Here is a 23,246-nt window from a genome sequence, read left to right as displayed (position 1 = left end):
ATGATGAGAGGAAGGGTACTGTTCCATCTTAGCCTAAGAGCAACTCTAAAAACTCCCTTAAATTACCTCTAATACCTTAATCAGAGAAAAAAAGAAAAAATTCAGCCTCGAACAGCTCTCCAGGAATCGTTGTAAAGATTCGCAGACTCATATCCCGCGTAGCTCGCTCCGCATATTTCCGCGGATCCCTCTCCTCCCCAATCGCACCCCCAGCTGCTCCTTTGCGCGCGAATGCCTCCGTCCCGCCCGCGAGTACCGCTGCCCGGGCTGCGGCAAGCGCTACGCCGTCCGGACCAACCTCAAGGGGCACGCCAAGACCTGCGGCACCCGCGAGTACCTCTGCAACTGCGGCACGCTGTGATTGCTCGCTCGCTCGCTTCTTCTTCCTCGTGGCTCGAGCTGCTGCTGCCTCGTGTGGTGACCGGAGCGGACGTGAGGCGTCGCCGTGGCCTCGCGTGGGGGTCGGAGCAGTCGCCGCCGCGCGTGGTGATGGGTCCAAGCTGCTGCTGCCTCGCGCAGTGACCGGAGCCCCTCCGCTAATGCCGCGCGTGGTGGGCTGGTGGTGTGTGTGGGGCTGCACAGGAGCCACTGCCACCGCTCGTCTCGGGTCGTGCGCGTGGAATCGTGGGCATGATGGGAGGAGCTGCGGTTGAGGATAAGAATGGATGGACTATTTTTTATTTTTCTATTAATCATGGGGCTCACATGTGATGATGTGGTCAGTTTTGAAGTATTGAGGAGTTTATTATTGAGGATCTGCTATGGATTGACATGATTTTGGAAAAAAAAAACTTTTAGTAGAGCCTCCAATAGATAGTTTTGGGAAGAATTTTTTGGGACATTCTTAAAGTTGCTTTGAGCCCCCCTAAGCTACAGGGATCACCCAGCTGGAACGGGCAAAGGGACTGAGCTACCGACACAGCGTGTCAGCCACCCGGCGAAGTACATCTCTCGCGCATCGCACTGGATCGGATTGCTACATGCATGCATTGTGACTTGTGAGCCATAGCTACCTGCTGATGGCTCTTGTTCCCTCTCAAAAAAAAAAAAGGAGCTGCTGATGGCTCTTGAGGGATAATCTTTTGTTCTAGATGAAGATAAAATTTCTTGAGAGATGGCTTACATGGATTACAGAGAGTGATTTCTGGCGCAAGGAATATTCTAGCACTGCTATGATGCGGTTGATTGAGACATCAGCATACCAATGCGTTTCAAGCATTCTGCAGATGATAACAGGGTCAAGTGTATCTACGAACTATGGTTTACCAACATAAGCATTTCTAAAAATCATGTCAGAATGTATGGAAATTTCATGGCTATGCAGGACTCGTCCTATAGGATTAGGTAGCCCAGTTCAGCTCAAAGCTTATTTCGACCTCTATGTTCGTTTTGTTTTACATTTGAGATTGCTTCTCTACCTCCAGTGTCGTATATAAATATAACCATTGAGGTATGTGTAAAAGACATGTGTAACACTTGCAAGTGCAATATCTACATCTATATAGCACGGCAAAACACCACAAAAAAAAGAGTTGATAAAACATGTCAAACTAGAATACCTCCGAACACTTTGAGTAAAAAAAACCCAAATCAATCGACCATGGGTGAGCAAGAAAAGGAAGTAACCTTGTTAAACCAAAAAAACTTTGTAGACATGCAATGAATCTAGATCTATTTTTAGTAGTTATGGATTGTTTTCCTTAGGTGAATATGGACACATACAAAAAAGTTACTTAATTCAATGCATATTGGAATATCAAAGTACACCATCCTAATAAAAACAACAATCCAAACACCATAAATGTAGCCATCAGCATTTCAAAAACGTGATTACAATACATTCTAAATATAGAAATATCACTATGCACATTTATTAAATAAATTAAATGTCTTTATGTTTAAAAATTAAATCATAAACCACGCAAATATGAAGAAACTATCATAAGTCAGCGTGAACGCCAAGACTGTATAACATTAAGAACATGAAAGGTTGATTGATTAAACACGTATTTTAACAATAAATATACCTTCAAACACACTAGAGACAAAATAAAAACATCAAACCTCCTCATCATAATCTTATAGGAGCTACAGATAACAAACCATGCCATCAAACCTCCTCCTCATAATCTTATTTTAACAATGTAGTTTTTTCAAAGCTCTACAAGTTAAACCGCATAATACAAATTGGAAGAAGAGATATAAAGAAGCCATAATAAATCAGTACGTACAAGATGTATGTAACACATTCTTTAAACAAAATAACGCCACACTAGCCAAATAAAACCGAAAAACCTTCTCATCGTAAATAAGAAGCTATTGTCAAGAACAAAACAATACAAAGTTGTAATCATTACGGAAAATACACGTGCACGCCAAAAATCAATGAATTCGAGTAAGTCCACACCTCATGAATGATTGCCGCGTAAAACAGATCGACAAGTTTGGATGTACTTCTTTGATTGAAAATTTAAGTCCATTTATGTTTTTTTGAAGTCAAACCTTTTACCTCCGAGTAAAACCATCTAAAATTTTATATATATTGACGAGCATTAGTAGATATGAAAAGGTACTTCCACATTATACAAAAGTTTTATTGAAGGCAATATATTTTTATGAGTATTACTACTCAAAGTGTTATCTTCTAGATTATGTGAATATCGTAATATATTTATTTATTTTTTTCTATGGAAGGAAGTATTTACTCACGATTCCAACAAAATCCCAAATGTATCAGGAGACTGTATCCAGCATCCACCCCCATAAATGAGAACGCAAAACGTATACGCATCCACACACCCAAGCGATTCAACCTCGAAACCACCCTCACTGCCATGTCGGCCCCACGGTCAAAACCACCGGCCACCGACAGCCGGCGGCGTCCCCGGCACTCCGGGGGTCACCCCCTACCCCGCCGTTAAATCTCCCCTCGCCTCGCCGTCTGCACCCCCCGCGACAGCCGACAAAACCCACCACCCTCTCACCGTCTCTATCTCCCTCCGCTCCCTTTAATTCCCCTCCGCGCGCAGCCAGAGCCAGCAAGCACCACCGCCCCGGCCGTCGGCGCTGCATTCTCACCCGGCGCGCCCCGCATTGCGAGCCATTGCCGCCGCTCTATCATCTCTCCTTTTCCTCCGGCTCTGTCAGCTCGGAGCAGAGAGGAGAGAAAAGGAACGGTGTGCGAGCGTAACACGATGGCCGGAGCAACGTTGCTGGGGTGGGGGACAGTTCCGGCGTACCGCGGCGACGCGGCGGGGCAGGTGGCGGCGGTGTGGCAGCAGCTCAAGTCCCCCGTGGTGGTGCCCCTGCTGCGGCTGGCCGTGGCGCTGTGCTTGGCCATGTCCGTGATGCTGTTCGCGGAGAAGGTGTACCTGGCCGCGGTCGTCCTCGCCACGCGCCTCCTCGGCCGCCGCCCCGAGCTCCGGTACCGGTGGGAGCCCATCCGCGGCGGCGAGGACGGCGACCTCGAGGCCGCCGGCGGCGGGAGCGCGGCGTACCCCATGGTGCTCGTGCAGATCCCCATGTACAACGAGCGCGAGGTGTGTAAGTGTTTGCTCGCGGCCGCCGCCGCCGCCGCCGCCGACCATACGTGGTCTGCGGGGAGTTACAATTTTGTTGTCTACAAGTGAAGCTACTGATGAGGACGTGTGCGTGTGGTTGCATTGCATGGTGGACGGACGGACGTGCAGGTGTACGGGGTGTCGATCGGGGCGGCGTGCGGGCTATCGTGGCCGGCGGACCGGATCATCGTGCAGGTGCTCGACGACTCCACCGACCCCGCCATCAGGGTAAGAAGACCATGCATTATCTCCGGCTGTCACGTGCTGGCTTAATCAACAACCTTAATTAACGACTACGGGATACGATCCAGCATGCACTTGTTGCCCAACATATACATGGTTCTAGCTAGGACTTGCCAGTGCAATTGTGATCGAGGTCGGCGCTGACGAAGTAAAAAGCGCGAGCCAGCAATGTCAGTGGCGGTTGCAACTGCGCGCCAGGTGGCGCCGCTGTGGCCGAAAGAAAGCTTAATCCTCGGGAAAGAGCTTAGCAATCACGTAGGCATGTGCAGACAGTGGTCGTGCATGTATCCGTCTTTAATTGTCAGAGACAAGCCAGAGGCAAGCTGCCTGCCAACAGGTTTCGATCCAAACAAGTACTCAAAGCCCAGGTTCCATTTTAGTCTCATGATCATCATTTGGCTCGCCTCGAGTCCACCCTGGATATAGCAGGCTCGTGATTAGGTTATAATAGGCAATAGTACTAGGTGTTATCCTTTCCGGAAACTCTTATTAGCAAGATTCCGCAACGAGAACTAGGAGGAATTATGTGGTTTTTTCATTAAAAAAGAATAGACACTCTCCAACCAGTTGAGTAAGGCTCACTTCTTGTTACATAGCAGCGAGGCTCACTTCTTGTCACAGAGCCATCAGAGAACTAACTAGAATTGAGCACGCTAACCCCTGACGAGGTGAATTTTTTGTAATTTGCAGGAGCTTGTGCGGGCGGAGTGCGAGCGGTGGGCGAGCAAGGGCGTGAACATCAGGTACGAGGTCCGGGACAGCCGGCGCGGGTACAAGGCCGGCGCGCTCCGGGAAGGGATGAAGCGCGGCTACGCCCGCGGCTGCGACATGGTGGCCATCTTCGACGCCGACTTCCAGCCGGAGCCGGACTTCCTGCAGCGCGCCGTGCCGTTCCTCGTCCACAACCCCGACCTCGCCCTCGTCCAGGCCCGATGGAAGTTCGGTACGTTACGTTATACGTCACCCACTTCGCTTGTTGCTGCTAAGGTAATCGTCGAATTTCGGGTGGGACACGGCCTCGGTCTGAACTGCACCGGCCAGCCGTGATCAGGAGGGTGGTTGGTCGTTGGGTTAACTGGGTCAGTGGTGCGTGATGAGATGAGGTAAGAAAGTAGAGTAGGTAGCAGCTGGAGAGGTAGTAATCAAAGGCAGCGCTGTAGTTTCCTTGTTGCTGCTGGACATTTTTGGTGGTTGGAAGTATATCTGGGTTGGGAAATGGCGCCGGGAGATGATCGATCATGTGCCCATCTGCATCCGTGACCAGCTTCTGAGGGAGAGGCCGGGGTAGAGCCGCCGGCACCGGCAGGCACACCACAACAGGGGACCCAACTGCCCGGTCGTCCATGGGGACTGGCAAACACTGGAGTGTCGGTGCCGGGCTCCCATCAGAAGGGTCAAAGTATCCCTCTCACGGGCCCACCGGTCCCGCACACAAACTGCATGCAGCCACGATGCACACGCCTCTTATTCACAGTTCAGCAGTTCACACTACCAGAAAATCGAAGATTCCTGACGGTTTGAGTTTTTCCTGTCCGTTTCTGTAAAACCGTCAGGAACTAATATGCTCTCCTGTCGGAAGAGAAAAACCGAGGAAACCAAATTCTATTGCTGCCGGTTTCTTATAAACCGTCAGGAACAGTAAAAACCATAGAGTAACCGTCCTCGGACTCCTAACGGGTGAAATAAAACTGACAGGAGACCAGTTTTAAACCAGACCTGAATGAGTGATAGTAGAATTACAGGGGAATTAGTCCGTCTTCTTCCTTCCTTGCGGGTACTGGAGATCTATCCCCGACAAGCCCCTGAGTGCTTCATAGTTTAGTGCAGCAATCTTCAAGTACTTTTCAGATCCTCATCGAGTAGTTTAGTGCTTCTCGAGTACTTTGTCTAGTTGAATCTTTAAAATTCTTCAAAGCTGCCATGAAGCTATGGTGTGCTCAAACCCTTGATCGTTTTGATTTCGTAATCTTCATTATGATATGGAGGGCAGCGAAAGTCACACTTCATATGGAGTAACCCTCGAGCCTTAGGTTAAAACAATTAGGTTGAGGGTTAATAAATCTTGAATCTTCTTTCTTCATCTTAAAAAATCAGCTGCTGGGTGTAGCTTATCAGCCCCCGATCCTTGGAATGATTAAATAATCAATTCAAGAGTCTAGCAAACTTTAGTCTTCATGCCAGTCGTTGTTTGAGTAGTTTTGCAGCGTTCAGCCCCCGAGCTTATGCATCAGGTGAGCCGTAGGAGCCACGTTGAGTAGTTATTGGTGCCCAGCCCCTAAGCATGGGAGCTAGCGAAGCCACTAGAGGTATTCTGAGCATCCTGGAGAGTCGTTGCCGAAGCTTGACCTGCAAAAAGAGATGCATACATTATGTAGCATATTTGTAGAATATTAGAACTACTGAAATTTATTCAGTGATGATATAATGTAAATGTCGTGTGTCATGCTCTTGTTTCGACTATATTTTTTTTGAGTAGTTAGCCTATTATGTTTAGGCTCTCAGTCCTGTTTAGCTATTGCCACTACATGTGAGATCTTTATCTCGTGTACGCATACTGGCATTGCTGCTACGAAGATCTTTGTCTCGCGTCCTAGTGCTTAGGTATGATAGAAGATCCGAGGTTTTCATGGATTAGGGCATGTTCAGCTCGAGTAAATTAGTGACCACTAAGAGAAGATATTGAAAATAAGTAGTCAACATTGCGACAAAAAGACTGCGCGATTGCGCATAAAGTAGTTGTTGAGACTTTTCTATCTTTTGGCGAGGAGAGCGCGTGTTTGCTGCGCACAGGATTTGTGTCTCCTTAGGGTGTAGCCGTTGTGAGCCTCCAGCACTCAGTGCACCAAACTCGTGGCATAGCCTCCTAATTCGGTGTACCAAGCCTGTGGCTATCGGTCAACATACCCTAGGAGTAGTCAGCAAAGTGTAGCTCTGGAGGGTAGTTTCCATCGAGAGACATACACAAGTAGCTCTGGAAAAATTATATAAAATAATTAAAAAAAAATGACTTAGCTTGATTCGTGAACGTTGTCGATGAAGCCGTGACGGTCGTTGATGAAGCTGACTAGTCAGAGTTGATTCCGACTAGTTGTTGACGGTATGAGGCCCGCCCTCGACTAGTTTTCCAGTCGAGACGAGTAGTTGAAATAGTCGTTAGCGAGCCGGTTTAGACATCTTGCTCTTCCAGAAGTAGTCGATCGTATCGTCGGAGATTTGTTGGTGTTGCCACGCAAGCTGAAGTCCTTCTGGTAACTTTTTTAGTGTGCGCATAGCTGAATACACCATTGATTTATAGCGACAGGTGTTTCTTTTGATGCTTGGCGTGCTTTTTCGTCTCCGATCAACAAATCTGGCCTCCATTTCGGACTCGACTAAGGAAATCGATTCCCTGTAGGATTTCATCTTGATGCCACCTAATTCTATTCCATCTCGATCTTGATGCTTGGAAACGATCAACAACAGGTGAATTGCTCTACTCCGCACTCTATTTCGAATTCCAATTCGGTGAGAACAGATGCTGGCTCGGAATTAGCCTGTCCGGCGACCTCACCTCGGACTGTGACGCTGTTGGACACCGAGTCGTCGATTGGATGGGAGAACAACGTTCTTGTCTTGTAGAGTAGATTGATCTAGAGTAGATTGATCTTGATGAGGTCCTTCAAGCTCACCCGATGATCTCGACGATCACCCCTACCTGGCGTGCCAGATGTCGGTGTTTTATACCCAAAGGGTATCCCGAGGTAGTAGATTGGTTGGTGGGGGATCGCCGGACCTGAAACTCGAAGGTAAAAGAGAGGACACAAGACATAGATTTATACAAGTTCGGGCCGTCAGAGTAGCGTAATACCCTACGTCCTATTTGGTGTTGAGGATTTGATCCTCTGTTGTGGTTCTACGAGGTCTTGGCCTACCGATCTAGGGACCCTGCCCTCCTTTATATACTCCAGGGGGTGGGATTACTAGTCGGTTACAAGGTAGGAGTCCAAGTAGAATTACAAGGTATGGGTCCTAGTAGGATTACATGGGAATGCTAGTAGGAGTCCATCTTCTTTCTTCCTTGCGGGTACTAGGAATCTATCCCCGACACAACCATCAGGCGAAACTCATCTTTTCTGACTACCCACTTCTATCAGCGGATTCCTGACGGTGGACCGACAGGGATCGCTTTCCTGATGGTTCCTTACTGTTTCTGGCTTTCCTGATGGTTTTTTGAGCTTTCCTTACTGTTTCTGGCGTCAGGAATTTCCGACCCTGTGGTACCAACACTGCATTCGGGTATTTTCATCAACGTGGTCGGTCTCCACCACGAGCTCCGTGGGTCCTGCTAGCTGCTCTGTGCTTTGCAACGCCATTTCTTCTCGATCTAGACACCAAAGCTCGTAATAGAGGGGGAGCCTAGGAGGCTTGGCGCAGCAGAACCACATGGAAGTGAGCAAGCAACGTGCCGAGAGCGTCAGTGCGTCACCTACCAAACACAGCATCAAGTGTCCAAATCCAGCAGTTTCGTCTCACCTACCCGTACAGCTTCCGACGTTAACCACACCCATCTGCTTTTAGTGTTATCGTAGTGGCCCAGTACCGCTCCAAAGCCCGTACAGCAAGATAGTTGCACACAGGCCCTAGTGTCTCCCCTATCATTAGCAACAAATACGCATCCCTGCCGCCAACAATAATCATCTCCATCTCTGGAGCTTTGTGCCCATGTGTGTACTCCTCTTATTCAAAATGCGTGTCTCTTCGGAACATATACCTGCTCGTTAAACTTGTTAAACTTTGACCATCGATATATAAAAAGCTATATAGGATTGACAATGTAAGATTGGACACATTTTATTTTACTATCAGTTTCACCATTAAAAAGTATATCCAATATAATTGCCTTTCCTCAAAACGCAATATTTCTATAAAAATTATTGGTCAAACATTCACCTTGTAAACCATCATTACACATTTACACGTGACAGGGGCATGGAGATGTACCACTGGTTAGAGCATGTAAGATGCACTAAGGATTGATGATACCACGCTTTCGGTTGTTCGTACTAGTACATAGCAGTTTCAGTACTCAACTTGTTCTCGGTAGAGATTTTTCTTGCACGTTGATGACATGTTTGGTGTTGCTGCTGGTTCCTTCCGTTGTGAGCAGTGAATGCAGATGAATGCCTGATGACAAGGATGCAGGAGATATCCCTGGATTACCATTTCACCGTGGAGCAAGAAGTCGGCTCCTCCACCTACGCCTTCTTCGGCTTCAATGGTAAGCTCCATCGGGTCCCTCTCTTCCTATGTTTTCTCTTGCGGGGGACGTTCTCTGTGTTTCCTTTCTCGTTCACATGATTCTGCATGGTCCCTCAACCTTTTCATTTTCTACCACGTGTTTCAGCTCTCACAAAGTCGCAGTGAGATCACTCTGTCTCCGAGTCTTTGTAAAGTGAAAAAAAGGGGGGCATGTCCCACATCTCAAAGTCATATGAAACTGCATAAAGAGGGCGCAAAGGAATATCACGCAGTAACACAGAGAACAACAAGACAGGGACACAGGGCTACCATTCAATAACATCCTAAATTCGATTAAACAAGTTAAATGCTGGCATGTCTTAGGAAGAGATTTAGGAAATACAGAAACCATGAATGGTGAATGACAATTATGAAAACATAATTGAATGACCAACTTTTATTTGCACTTTTTTTTCTCAAGTAGTAGTCACTAATAGACATAAGCGCTGGAGTAGTTGCTTATTAGAAACTGGTTTAAAGCAGCATTATATTATACGTTTCTGCATTTGTTCTTACCATTCCAATGTTTGTCGACAGGAACTGCCGGTGTATGGCGCATATCAGCTCTGAATGAGGCAGGAGGTTGGAAGGATAGGACCACTGTTGAAGACATGGATTTGGCGGTCCGAGCAAGCCTCAAAGGATGGAAGTTTGTATTCCTTGGCGACCTCATGGTAAAAACCCAGCAGTACCTGTGTATTCATGTAGCAACCACTGCATTATTTTGCATTGCTCTTGGTGTTGCGTAGCTGCTAAGGTTAATGAGTAAATGCACAGGGAAGCATGGAACTGACCCAAATATGTATTTTCAGGTGAAAAATGAGCTCCCAAGCACACTCAAGGCATACCGATATCAACAACACAGATGGTCATGTGGACCAGCAAACCTGTTCAGGAAAATGTTGATGGAGATTGTCAGAAACAAGGTCCCTTGCACCAAGTTTATTTTTCAGAAAATAAAATTAACACAATCATCAGTTATTTCTAACAGGTTATTTGTCAATCTTGATGCAGAAAGTGACACTTTGGAAGAAAATTCATGTCATCTACAACTTCTTCCTTGTGCGCAAGATCATAGCGCACATTGTGACCTTTGTGTTTTACTGCATTGTCATCCCGGCTACAGTCTTAGTTCCTGAGGTTGAAATACCCAGGTGGGGTTCTGTGTATATCCCAACCATCATCACCCTTCTCAATGCTGTTGGCACTCCAAGGTACCAATCTTCTCAGGAACTTTGTGATCATAGTTGAGTAATAAAAATCAACATATACCTTAAGGTCTGAAGATATGATAAATCTAACATTTACCTGAAGATTAACAACAAAATCATTGAATCATGCAGGTCGGTTCATTTAATTGTCTTCTGGATCCTCTTTGAGAATGTGATGGCGTTGCATAGAATGAAGGCCACTTTCATTGGCCTACTGGAGGCAGGCAGGGTAAATGAATGGGTGGTGACAGAAAAACTTGGCGATGCTCTGAGGATGAAAATGCCAGGCAAGGGATTCAAGAAGCCCCGCATGAGAATAGTGGATAGGTACATAACAAAAATTTGTCTATTCTGATTCATCTAATTATTCCCGTTGCTAAACTTTAAATTGGAACCAGGTTGCATATTCTGGAGCTTTGTGTTGGAGCTTACCTCTTCTTCTGTGGATGCTACGACGTCACAGTTGGGAATAACCACTACTACATATTCCTCTTCCTCCAATCCATTGCTTTCTTCATCGTTGGTCTGGGCTATGTCGGGACATTCGTCCCCCATTCATAGAAGTGTTATCAGACCATCCATCATGGATTCATGATTGTGTTCAAATCTTTACAGTTTCATGGTACATAGCCAGATGAAAGATAAGATCAAGCAGCCTTCTCTTGTGTGTATTGTTGTCAGGGAGAGCAGCAGTGCAAGAGCACTGCAAGACAAGCCATATATATATATATATATATATATATATATATATATATATATATATATATATATATATGTTTAGCTGCTAGGAATGTGCTGCGATGCACATGAGATTGGTGATGACAAGCAGGCTGTTTTGAGTCTCAGCGCCACCATAGCAGAATCAGCAGTAGAAAATGATAGCAAATCGTGAAAATTTCATCATTTGTTGTGCAAACAGAAAACAAAAACCGTTTGTTCATTCATTGTTGGCAAGTTTGCTGTGAGAAGAGGAAGAGAATAAAGTCTGTACATGTTCTGATATCTATTCACCTTCATTTTTTCCTATGTCAATGTCAACTGTAATAAACATATTGTATTTGAGAAGATTAAATTTCAGAGCAATAGTACAAATAGAGATCAGATGTATCAGAGGAACTGACCTCTTTTGGTTGTTTTCTGAGAGATCGTCTGTTCTACTACATCTCGTCTCAGATTCCCAGTAGCTCTACAAATGAGTCACTCTAGTGTTTTTCTAATTCATTTAGGATTTCTTTCAATCGTACTGCCTGTCAGTCAGGTGATGAACAATCTGTATGTGGATTCGACTTGAGTCACTGATAAACAAGGACATGCATGTGACTGAAGAAAGCATAGAAGTACTGGATCTCCAAACCCTGACAATACCACAGCTCTGCAACTCCAAGGATCCAACTCACAGCTCGATGTGACATTCTGAGAACCATGATCGGAGACCTGAATAGTTGATGTGATCTTGTGGTACATGCTGCTTCTGGAAGCAAGGTAGAGATTTCTAGTGACTGACAGGCACAGCCCAAATGAGCAAAGGAAGAAGGAGCTCTACCTCTTAAACTACATGTCTTTTGCTCAGGCAGCTTCTTCCCCAGGTTGTCTATTTGGGCTTCCTCCGCTCCTTCAGATTTCATCAAGCTGTGGTAATCATTTGTGGTTAAAAATAGTGTAGCAAACCTGATAGTCTTGCCCACTTGTAATTATAACCTCGTTCAATCATGAACTTCTATATGTGCAACAAGAATGAGCTGTGGCAACTGTCAGATCAAAACTGCGCAGCCAAGAATGGCGCATTCAGATCACCGAAGATGATAATATTTCTGTGCAGGATGTTTTCTCCAAAGAAGCAAGGCATTTTCAATCGGAACTGCAGCAGTGACCACGCAGACGATCGTTCAGTGATCAGCAACGACTGACACCATCAGGCAGTTGCTCCCACGGATTGCTCAGTGATGGCGGAGGTCAATGCATTGCAGACCTCATATATCGCCGAGCATTCGTCGTGGTACGAGTCCCCAGCGAGGAACGTGTGCACCTTACCCTGCACTTCGACGGCGCTCCAGGCGCGGTCCTTCTTTACTCCGAGCGCCCTCATCGCCTCGTGCGCGCCGGCCACGCTATCCCACATCCCGCGGGCGGCGTACGTGTTCGCCAGGACCACGTACTTTCCGGCGTTTCCGGGCTGCAGCCGGAAGAACCTCCGCGCGGCGAGCTCAACGAGCGCCACGTCACCGCCGTGCTTCCTGCAAGCACCCAGCAGCGCGCCCCAGACCACGGAGTGCTCCTGGCAATCCGGCAGGTTCTTGACGAGCTCGTAGGCGTCACGGAGCCTGCCGACCCTGGCCAGCATGTCGACCACCGCGGCGTAGTGCGGGTCCCTCGGGGCGAGCCCGTAGTCCGACGACATGGACGCGAACCGCCTCAGGCCCTCGTCGACGAGCCCGGCGTGCGCGCACGCCGAGAGCACGGCGAGGAACGTGATGTCGTTGGGCCGGAACCCGTCCGCGGCCATCCGGTCGAAGAGCGCAAGTGCCTCGGCGGCGCGCCCCTGCTGGCCGTGCCCAGAGATGAGCGCGGTCCACATGGTGACGTTCCGCTCCGGCGCCGCCGCGAACGCCCGACGCGCGTCCTCGGGGCAACTGCACTTGAGATACATGTCCACGAGCGCGCTGTTGGCGAAGACGTTGCCGCCGACGTCCAATTTAACCGCGACGGCGTGCACGCGGCGGCCGCGCTCCAGCGCCGCCAGCCTCGCGCACGCGCACAGCACGGACGCGAACGTGAACTGGTCCGGCGCCAGGCCCTCTGCCCGTATCGCGCCGAACAGCTCCACCGCCCGCTCCTGCGCCTCCGCGCCGCCGCGCGCGCACCCGGAGATCATGGCGTTCCACGCGACCACGCTCCGCTGCGGCATTCCGTCGAACAGCTTCCGCGCGCAGCCGAGGTCCCCGATCTTGGCGTAGAAGATGAGCAGCTTGGTGGTGATGAACTCGCCGCAGCGGAACCCGGTGGCGATCATGCGCGCGTGGATCCTCTTGCCCAGCCTCGCGTCCCTCCGGTTCACGCACTCTTGCAGCAGAAGCGCGTAGGTCCTCGCGCCGGGACACACGGGGCTCTGGCACAGGAGACGCACAGCCTTGGACAGGTCCCCCGCGATGCACAGGGACTTCAGCGTTCGTGCCAGGTCAGCCGAGCTCATGGTCGACGGAAATCGCACCCTTCTGGATTCCACTTGAGTGATCTTATGACAGTAGCTGGGGACCTGGGGTCTGTTGGAGGTTTGCTGCGATGGCAGATCCGGTATTCAAATCTCGATATCCAGTCGACCAATGAAGAAAAGTTTTGGTATTTACGAGAGAAGCTGAAGACCTAAGAAAATCAGGCTGCATTTACACGACAACTCAACATCACTTACAAAATCTAGCATATACAGCTGAAAACTTTGTTTCATCTCCTCTTCATCTTTTACTCTTCCTACTATGTTCATCTTCTCCAGAGAGTTTCAGGGGTTCAGACTTCAGACATAGTACATCATGCCGACCTCCAGCGTGGAGGCGTGCGGGATGGTGACGGCGTAGTTGGGCCCCCGGCTGTTCCGCCGCAAGAAGTCGTAGCAGAAGTTGATCACGAACCGCCGGAGGAAGCTCGACCCGATCTTAGCCTTGACGTGCGAGTTGCCGAGGATGAACGCCATGCCGGCCTCCCGCGCGTCCGACAGCTCCTGCAGCTCCTCCTGCACACCGACGTTCGGCTTCGGGCTCGCCGCTGGCAGCACGAACCGCACCCGCTTCTTGACTCCCACCACCGGTGCTGGTGCCGGTGTCAGCGACGGCGACTGAATCTCCCTTGCGTGCGAGGGTCCAACGGTGTTCTCCACCGGGCCGTCCTCCTCCAGCATGCGGATGCTGCCGGAGCGGACGACTGACATCCGCTGCTCCTCGTCCTTGTCGAAGTCATCGGACATGCCGTTGAACTTGGAAGACCCTGAACGGATGAACTCCGCGATGCTGCACACCAGCTCCTTCTCGAACTCCATGTCGTCCTTGTGGAAGTCATGGTACCCGTACCTGACGATGCACCGGTAAATTCTGTACTCCTTCGGGCCAATTCTTCCGACAAGGAACCGCTCTTCAGGCCGGACATGAGGGATCGGGACGTTCTTGATGCACATGAATATGAGCACCTGGTCATGACCAACAATGATGAATAAGGGGGGTAAACATACTTCTGATTATCTGAACTTTGAACAGTGAAAACAGCTAAAAAGAACTATTGAAGGTACCTGATGAAAGGCAGGCAGATTGGTGACAAAATGCGAAAAGATTGCTGGGATGCCAGTCTCAAGCTCGGTGTGGATGAGGCCAATGCCACGGACACGAACAATACCGAGGTTTGGGCTGAGACCAAGAAGCCAGTTGATGGAAACCTTGCTCTGAACGTCGAACTCATACTTCTTGATGGTGCCATAGTGCCAGATGCACATTATCAACATGAAGATGAAAGCCAGGACGATTGGGACCCAGGCTCCTTCCCTAAACTTGATAAGTGCAGCTGAGAAGTACAGTGCCTCAATGGTTCCAAAGAACACAATGAAGCCAATTGCAAGAAATATGCTCTTATGCCAGCACAAGACTATCACCAGGGACATCAGACATGTTGTGACCAGCATGACAGTTATAACAGCCAGTCCTGTATAAAAAACACAATTAGATGTGAGACGGATTGCCCTTACTACTCACATTTAGTATGTCTGTTAGTTCTCACACGAGAAAAGCTGGGGGTTTAAAGTGTAAAAGATATTAACACTGGCGTACCTGATGCATTTCCCAAATGCTTAGTATCCCTGAAACCAATGGTTACAGCTAGGCACAGTATCATCAGGATCCAATTGATCTCGGGGATGTATATTTGCCCATGAACTTTGGCAGATGTATGAACTATCTTCACCCGAGGAAAGCAGCCCAGAGAAGTGCACTGCTTGATCATTGAGAATGTACCCGTGATAACCGCTTGACTCCCCACAACGGCAGCAAGAATAGCAATCGCCAGAACAGGCCACCTGATTTTCTCTGAAATGTAAGATGGTCAACGTTAACAAATAGCATTACAAGCATGATATTGTAGTATTGTTCTCATTCTCTGATGAAGATCCGAATAGCATAATTGCATAACTTACCTGGCACAGACACATAGAATCCAATCCTATAGTCACTTTCCATGATATGATGCCTACACAGGTAAGCAGCTTGTCCCATATATGCGAGGATCAATGCTGGATACACCATGCATGTAAAAGCAATCTGCTCAAGAAAATTTTATCAGAGAGAATAATTTGCCATATACTGCTTCTAGTAGGAGGGAATACGGGGAAAAGGTGAGTATGCAGCAATATTTATTCACCTGTATTGACAACTGATTAAAATGCCCCAGATCAGCAAACATTGCTTCAGAACCTGAAAGAGCAAAAGGGTCACCTTGAGTAAGAGACACTCAACAGATCAAGGCAAAAGGTCCAGAAATGGTTGCTGAGCGCAGTACCAGTTACGCACAACAGTATTCCTCCCAGGGACATCCAACCTCCTCTCTGTGTCTTCCTTAAGAACTTGTACATGTAATACGGAGATAACGCTCGGTATACAGTGGGTTCCCAATGAATAATATTGTAAACACCAATCATGCTTATACATAGAAGCCATGTGATCACAATTGGAGCGAAAATGAAGCCGACCCGATGTGTACCATAGTGTTGCAGTGCAAACAGGCAAACCAGTATGATACAAGCAATAGGCAGTTCCACATCTGCAGATTCATGATAGCAGAACTTCATCCAGTTAGAAAAGGACTTAGAATAAAACAGCACATTATCAACACAAAAAAGGAATCAGAATAAAGTGAAGTCACAATTAACTTGACAAAGGCCAAATTATTAGTCGAAAAAGTCAAGAATAGGGTCCTTCGCTTTATAATTTGGACCTCGGCAGATGTGAACTTCTTTCAGCAGCGGTGACCTTTTCCAGGTTCCTGAATCTTACTACGTGGTACCATCTTTCTGCCATCCCACTTTGGTGTAACTACATAATATCAATTGAAAGAGCACAGCGTGTCTAGCATATCTTACATGAGAACCATTATCCTTTCTCTTTGACTAGTGGTTCCATTTAAGAACTCCACCTACTATCTCTTGAAACAAGGGAGTAGTTCCATGTATTGTGCATCAATGTCGACGAAGCTGCTCCATTTTGCTACTCATAGAAACTGTTAGTATGCATGACTACTGAGAGCTCCATCTTTTTTGATGACATGTCCCTGGTGTTGCCTTGCCCTGCAAAAGAATCAAAGACCTTCCAAGATGAACTGTATAGTCCACCACAGCTTCTGATGAAATAGAGATAACTTGAGGTGATTGTTGTTCAGCAGTTCACATCCTGGCACCTCAACTTCCACACTTCCACTCCATGCGAACCAAATTCTTCAGGTGAATGGCATCAGTTTGACCACTTTTTCCTAGGAGAAACCCCATTTGCCACAAATTCACTCCTTGCTCCACATCTTACAGTTGAGAATCAGTGGCTGAAACAAAACTGGCACCTAACACTGGGGCAATTCTATGATTGCCTGATTGTATCAAGTCACTTTGAGGTGGAGCCCGATTCAATCAGCTGAGAACTTGAATCTATGAACAGTACCTAGAAAGCTGGAAAGACAAATCTACACTCAACAAATACAAATCAGTGGAAGGGGATAATTGGATCCTTACATTTATGGTGTTCCTTCTCCATGGACAGCTCCAGCCCAGAGACTGCTGAGAACACTGCAACAACAGAGCACCATACGCCATGTAAAAATCGGAACTCCACAGCACACCAACACAGCCCAAGAAATCAACAACAGCCGATAAGGCAAGGCAATCGAAGACTCACCGGAGATGGCTGGCGTGAGCACGCCGTCGCCGATCACCATGCAGGTGCCGACCAGCGCCAGCACGAGAAGCACCCGCTGCAGCACCTTGTGGCGCTCCAGCAGCCTCCTGACGCTGGCGGCGGCGCCCCCGCCGCGCCCGCCCAGCGTCACGGCATTGCCGTTCTCCGCCGCGGCCTTCTTGGCGGCACCGGCGGCGGCGGCGTCGAGGAGCTGGTCGTCGTCCCCGGCGGCGGCGCGGCCGGGCGGGAGGAGCGCGGCGCGCGCGTGGCGGCAGAGGAGGGAGTAGAGCGCGAAGGTGCCGCCCTCGCCGTTGTCGTCGGCGCGGAGGACGATGCAGACGTACTTGAGGAGAGGCACGAGCGTGAGGGTCCAGAAGACGAAGGAGAGCACGCCGAGGATCTCCTCGTTGCTCTCCGTGTGCTGGATGTCCTCCGCGAACGCCGCCTTGTACACGTACAGCGGCGACGTGCTGAGGTCGCCGTACACCACGCCCAGGCTCTGGTACGCCAGGCTCAGCGTCATCCGCCATGGCACCCCCTTCCGTCCTCCCCGCTTCTCCTCCTGCGGAACACAGCACAGCCACACAAACCCAAAAGAAATCAGCACATTTCAGGACCCTCCAAGATCGCAAGGAAACCGACGGACACGGGCATTCCAGGCAAGATTCAAGAACCACGATCACGGCAAGAGCAAGAGCCGCCGGGCAAGACTGGGCCTTTGAAACATCTGGTAGCTCCGGGCACCGTACCTCCTCATCCGGGGGAGTGCCCGGCGGCGGCGGCGGCGCTTCGGGATCCATGGCAGGGGGGCTCTTCATCGCTCCTCTCAACAGCCTGGTTTAACTCCGGCCTGCTCTGGTGACCGAAGCGAGGAAGACGGACACTTGGGGACTAGTGGGGGAGTTGGGATTAGCCGATTAGGTGAAGGTGACGGCGGTCGCCCTGCGTCCTCACCTCACCCGGGTTCTTGGCTCCTCGGGCGTTATGAATTTGAGCAGGAGGAGGCGTGAAGGGAGTGGGTTTCGGTGGGACATTTTGGAGGCCCTGAGATTTTTAAGGTGGTCAAAGCAACAAAACGGGGGGAAGCAGCATTGGCGTGAGGGGCAGCCAGGGGGCCGCAGGCAGGGGCCAGGGGGCAGGGGAGGGGACGGAGGAAGCGGAAGGAAGGAGACGAGAAGCAGCAGCGCAGGGGGGACAGGAAGAGAGGTAGAGGGGGCCAAAAAGCAGGGGAGAAAAGCAGCGGTTTTCTTCCCTTTTGTGAAAGGGCGTCGCTAGGTGTTTTGGTGTGGCTCCCCTCTGCATAGTACTACTGCTTACTGTTCAAGGATATCCTTTAGATATCATCTAAGATAAATGATGGTGGCCTTTAGATACGAAGAGAGGAAGATACAGGGTAGAGAAAAGAATTTATGTCATGCAAAGAAAACATGTTTAAAATAACGGGGCAATTAATCCTACCAGTCGTAATACTAGATTTGCGACGGATTCTATACTTTAAAGATAGTGGCGCTTAATTGACTACATCGTAATGCATGGTTACGATGCATGGTATGTGAATTGTTTTAGATGGCTGGTTTTCATTGTTGATATAAATGTGAAGGTTATGGAGGTTATTTACTAGTTTTGAATTGATATGAATAGATGGTGGATTTTGATAGGGTTGAACGGTAGTTGTAGTTCTTCACATGGCATACATCCCTGAATGCATGGATGCGGAGATTGTGACTGTTTTGTTTATGCTAGAAGCTTGAACCTGTCATGTGAGGCAGATGTTTCCATTGGTAGATTATACTACTTTTTAAGTACATCTGCATGCAATCATTTTGCTATTAGTGCATCAAAGTACGATTCAAGCATATTATTTTTATCATCAAGCATGATGTTGCTCTGGGACAGCAGGAGCATCCTATAGTTTGTTATACGTACATAGTATTGATTCGGCACATACATCGTTTGAGATGAAAAGGTCTCATGTTTGGAAAAAAGAGAACGTTTACAAAGAACTTGCAAAATCAAAGGAGTCAGTGTAATTTGGTGAAAACCCTCCTTCGTTCCACATAAACTCAACCAAACTATTGCTCAGTAGATTTTACGGTGCCTTCAACCTAATATTTCACTACCACCCGTAGATAATATATACTTGTCCCAATCCAATCTTATTTTTATTATTTACCATAGTACTATCAGTACATGCCTGGAATTTTATTACTGAAACCGAATTATACTTAGCTTCAACTCAAACTTACATAGTGATTTTCTATTATTTATTAACAGGCTAACATTAACAAAAGGATGATATATTAAATGCTGGCTATTTTTACCACTAGCTCCATCTGTTGGATTTTGCATCTTTAGACTTTGTTCATATTGTAGTTTCGTACTCCCTCCGTTGCAAATTATAAAACATTCCAATTTTCTTGAGAGTCAAAGCATCTTAAGTTTGACCAAGTTTATACAATAAAGTACTAACATTCATGATACCAAATAAGTACCATTAGTTTTTTCATTAAATATATTTTCATAGTATATCTATTCGGTGCCATAAATCTTTGTGATCCTCTCTATAATTTTGATCAAACATAAAATGGTTTGACTCTCCATTATAAATTGGAACAGAGTGAATAGGTTACATAGCAATTCTGTAGGAATTAACCACCCTGCGCGAACTGATGACGAACAAAATCAATGTGCTGCGCACTGGATTTATGTTGCGGAGTCTGCAAATTGTTTTTTGCAGCTTTGGCTTATCCCTGATCAAAGCTTTGATGAATGATGACCGTTGCCACACAAGAAAAAGGAAAGAACCACATCGTGTACGTCTCTCCAACCTCCGCAGAGAATCCACATAAAAATAAATTAATCTAAACTTACACATAGACACCCCTACACAACACTACACCCACACATCTATACGCAAGCTAAAACCTACATCTTAAATTCACACTCACATACCGCCTTAAAGAGGTATATCGGACACCAATTCCCAGCACCTGTTGTGGCTACAACAATTCATGAATTTTTTTTTAAAAAAAACGCTTCCGAAGGAATACTGAGGCCGGTGCTACTGGACTATGGTGACCTACTGGTCCCATGCCCGTTCGCAATCCACACCAAAACAAAACTTGTGGTGGAGTAGTGGACCTGACAGCACCTGTTCCTACCCCTTGAGCACCCAGGCCCTTCCGAAACAACGGAACGCTCCAGGCTGCCCCCCACCAGGACGCGAAGTGGACCCACGTGTTCAGTGACGGAGGCTGGTGGGATCGAATGTGCCGAAAGAACTGAAGCATCTGGGTGATCCCGGCCGGCGTGCGGAGCGCGGGGCGCGAGAGCCCCGAGGGTGATCTGTGAGTGCGCTTCTCGCCTCGCCCGCGCGCCCGCCCGGGCCCGCGTGCAGTTGCCGGGCCAAGTGTTCCGAACGGGCCCACTCGGCCGGTGAGATGAGCAGTGACCTGGCGCGCACCCCTGTGCGCGGGGCCCGCGCCGTGACGTGGCTCGCCGCCCGCGCGCGCTGCGGCCGCACTTGGCTTTTTGGCTGGGCGCGAGCGCGACGCAAGCAAGACGACACGGCGGATTGACCGCGCTGAAGCCGGTTCACCCTTTTGATCCCAAAAAAAAACAAGAAGCCGGTTCTCCCTTTCGGCGTTCCCCCCCCCCCCTTTTCTTTACCTCGCGCTTGACGCGCCGCCACGTCGCGTTCTTGGCGGCGGCTCACGGGTCACGCCAGATCCTCCTCCGGAGGGCGGCGACGCGGTGTGCCGACCAGCCGAGTCCTCGGCGGCATCCCCATGGAGCCTTGTCGGCCGGCGCTTCGGCTGATGGGTGCGCCGCCGTGGCAGGCGCCGGCTGCCGCTCCAGCCTCTTTGCGCACGTTTGCCTCAGGTGTTTCGGTTGTCCAGGGCATTGCTAGCAGCCTGACATGTGGAGTGGAGCGGCACCATAGCAAAGGTATCGAGCGATCACCGGCGAAGCGCCTGACCTGTGGATGCTCAGCGGAGAAAGGCACTGGTGTCTGGTGGATGAAACTTGCGGGAGTCGAAATGGTTTTGGGCACATTCTTCGACACTTGGAACCTCGACCGCGCTTGCTTGGCATAGTCTTTTCTTACTCTTTCTCCCTCTCGTATTTTCCTCCCGCATCGTCGGATCGATGGCCGGCGACGCGGCCGGCCGGGGATGCTGACCTTGACGGCCGGCATCTGCATGAGTCTTATCAGCTCGCCGGCCGCACCAGCAGGTCCTCCGCGACTTTTGACTTGTCGATGGTAACCTTGTGGCATGGAACGGAAGGTACGGAGACCCGCCGCATCTGCAAGGCACATTTTTCTCAAGCTGTCTCGCTCGGTACCTAGTAGTAGCAGACTAGCAGCAGCGTTTCTTCAAGCTAGCTAAGGTAGCCGCCGTGACTCGCCGCAACATCCACGTAGAATCACGCGAATCCCATCCAGCCACACATGTCTGCGGCCGGCCGGGCGGGAGGGACGTACTGCTACCAATAATTAAACTACTGCTGTCCGCGCATAACTACTGATGTCTGGCTACCTTTCCTTGTCCCAAATGATTTCACTCTATTTTATTTTATAAAATAATTCCTTTCTCGCCTTAGACAAAGAAATTCTACTCCCACACATTCAACTCGGAATAATTAATGCAGAGAGAAGAACTAAAACTAATTAGCATTGGGTGGCGCATCAGCATCCTCACGTACCATCCGGTCCTATCACCAAGTTCCTGGCTCCTTTCGCAACTGCAAGGACAGTTACCCTTTCCCAGCAATCATAGAAACCTTTTCCCTCTCCAACCGGAACAATAACACGCATACACTAATGAGCAAAACAAACAGTTCCTTCTTATCAGCAGCCACACTAGAAAACTAGGGTGGCATATATGATGATTTTGTCATTGGATTTGGATCGATCTTTCTGGACATGAAAGGGCACTGATTGGTGATGTTCCACTCAGCACCAGCAACGACAAAAGGTGTCCTTACACTACCGAAGCATCCCCTGCCGCCACTGAAAACGAAATGTTTTTTCTTTTCTTTTCTTTTCTATTCCTTCTGGTGGGACATTGTTTTGGTCCACTTTAGCTTGGCTGGGGTACGTTGGGCCAGTGTTGGATCACACTATGGGGTCACTCACTTTGCATTGGGACCAAAACAATGTTAGGTATGCATGTAGAGAACAAACACACTACGTAGGCTGACGCATGCATGGAGTCATCACTTCTCACTTGGGACAAAATAATTAATATTGTTACGTGAACATAGCTTGAGGAGGGTAGAGAACGACCAATTTCACTTGGGACCAAGCAATTTAATGTTCACATATGTAGTTCAAGGATGATGGAAAAATAGCAGCATTGTTTTAGGTTTATTGTATTTTTTTTTGTGGTCTTCCTGGTGCAATTTCAAGATCAGCAAAGTCACAGTACTCAGTAGCATGTCCTACAAATAATGAAATTTCAATGTCTACGGATTTCATGGACAGGGAAAAAAACATCTAGGCATAGCAAACAAATTAAGAGGTTAGCTCCTGATAGTTCGTGAATTCGGGGTACGGTTGAAACGACCATGCAGTAGACATTTGCATGCGCAAATTATTTCATAATTTGAGATATTTGATCTTTGACTACTGTGAGGGTCCGGATCCACCGCATAATACACGATTTCACACTTGGGGGTAAAAAAATTGTTCTTGGTGAAAAAAAAATTCAACTATCTGCATCCAACATCCACTTGTAGCAGCAAGGGTTAGGTGGTTTAGTTGTGCATGCCTTCCTTCAGAAAGTGCACAAATGGGATAGGAGATTAAGAGTAGGCTCGCTTGGATATGCTTGGTCAAGAATCATCAATGTGTACTTTTATGGTTGGTTACCCAACTAATCTCATATTCTGCTCATGCCTCCTCATGCTGCTTTTGTCACCATATATCATCATGCAACTTATAGATATATATTTCTTGGGCATCCCTTTCTGATGCTCGTGATGAAGAGCAGATGCAGCCATGCATGCAGGTAGCATCTGGCCTCACTTGCATCTGGGGA

At 48.3% G+C, this 23,246-nt stretch overlaps 3 protein-coding genes across 4 annotated transcripts; 1 reads left to right on the top strand and 2 right to left on the bottom strand.

Moving 5' to 3' along the window:
- The first annotated feature begins 2,943 nt into the window (after window positions 1–2,943).
- Window positions 2,944–10,962, top strand: LOC117852312 (probable glucomannan 4-beta-mannosyltransferase 9). The gene is made up of 9 exons (XM_034734340.2): window positions 2,944–3,539; window positions 3,690–3,788; window positions 4,494–4,746; window positions 8,950–9,060; window positions 9,618–9,754; window positions 9,893–10,006; window positions 10,095–10,294; window positions 10,424–10,618; window positions 10,690–10,962. Exons 1-9 carry the CDS (start codon window positions 3,195–3,197, stop codon window positions 10,850–10,852), a joined length of 1,617 nt encoding a protein of 538 aa, XP_034590231.1. The 5' UTR covers window positions 2,944–3,194; the 3' UTR covers window positions 10,853–10,962.
- Window positions 10,963–11,330: 368 nt separating this feature from the next.
- Window positions 11,331–13,483, bottom strand: LOC117852313 (pentatricopeptide repeat-containing protein At4g16470). Of its 2 annotated transcripts, XR_011898068.1 has the most exons (2): window positions 11,835–13,483; window positions 11,331–11,762 (listed from the first exon to the last, which is right to left on the bottom strand). XR_011898068.1 is itself a non-coding variant. In XM_034734343.2 (1 exon), the coding sequence occupies exon 1, from the start codon at window positions 13,479–13,481 to the stop codon at window positions 12,204–12,206; it is 1,278 nt and encodes a 425-aa protein (XP_034590234.1). In that variant the 5' UTR covers window positions 13,482–13,483; the 3' UTR covers window positions 11,331–12,203. The 2 variants fall into 2 exon arrangements, 1 of the variants encoding a protein (XP_034590234.1); XM_034734343.2 differs by having other exon boundaries at window positions 11,331–13,483.
- Window positions 13,484–13,612: 129 nt separating this feature from the next.
- Window positions 13,613–18,341, bottom strand: LOC117852311 (potassium transporter 10). Its single transcript, XM_034734339.2, has 9 exons — window positions 17,952–18,341; window positions 17,203–17,764; window positions 17,040–17,093; window positions 15,821–16,081; window positions 15,683–15,735; window positions 15,459–15,582; window positions 15,097–15,351; window positions 14,565–14,971; window positions 13,613–14,465 (listed from the first exon to the last, which is right to left on the bottom strand). Exons 1-9 carry the CDS (start codon window positions 18,018–18,020, stop codon window positions 13,800–13,802), a joined length of 2,451 nt encoding a protein of 816 aa, XP_034590230.1. The 5' UTR covers window positions 18,021–18,341; the 3' UTR covers window positions 13,613–13,799.
- Window positions 18,342–23,246: the final 4,905 nt, after the last annotated feature.

The sequence above is a fragment of the Setaria viridis genome, chromosome 4 (assembly GCF_005286985.2).
Source record: "Setaria viridis chromosome 4, Setaria_viridis_v4.0, whole genome shotgun sequence".
NCBI lineage: Eukaryota > Viridiplantae > Streptophyta > Magnoliopsida > Poales > Poaceae > Setaria > Setaria viridis.
The sequence above is the reverse complement of the archived record's forward strand: the minus strand, read 5'-3'. Positions and strand labels throughout refer to the sequence as shown.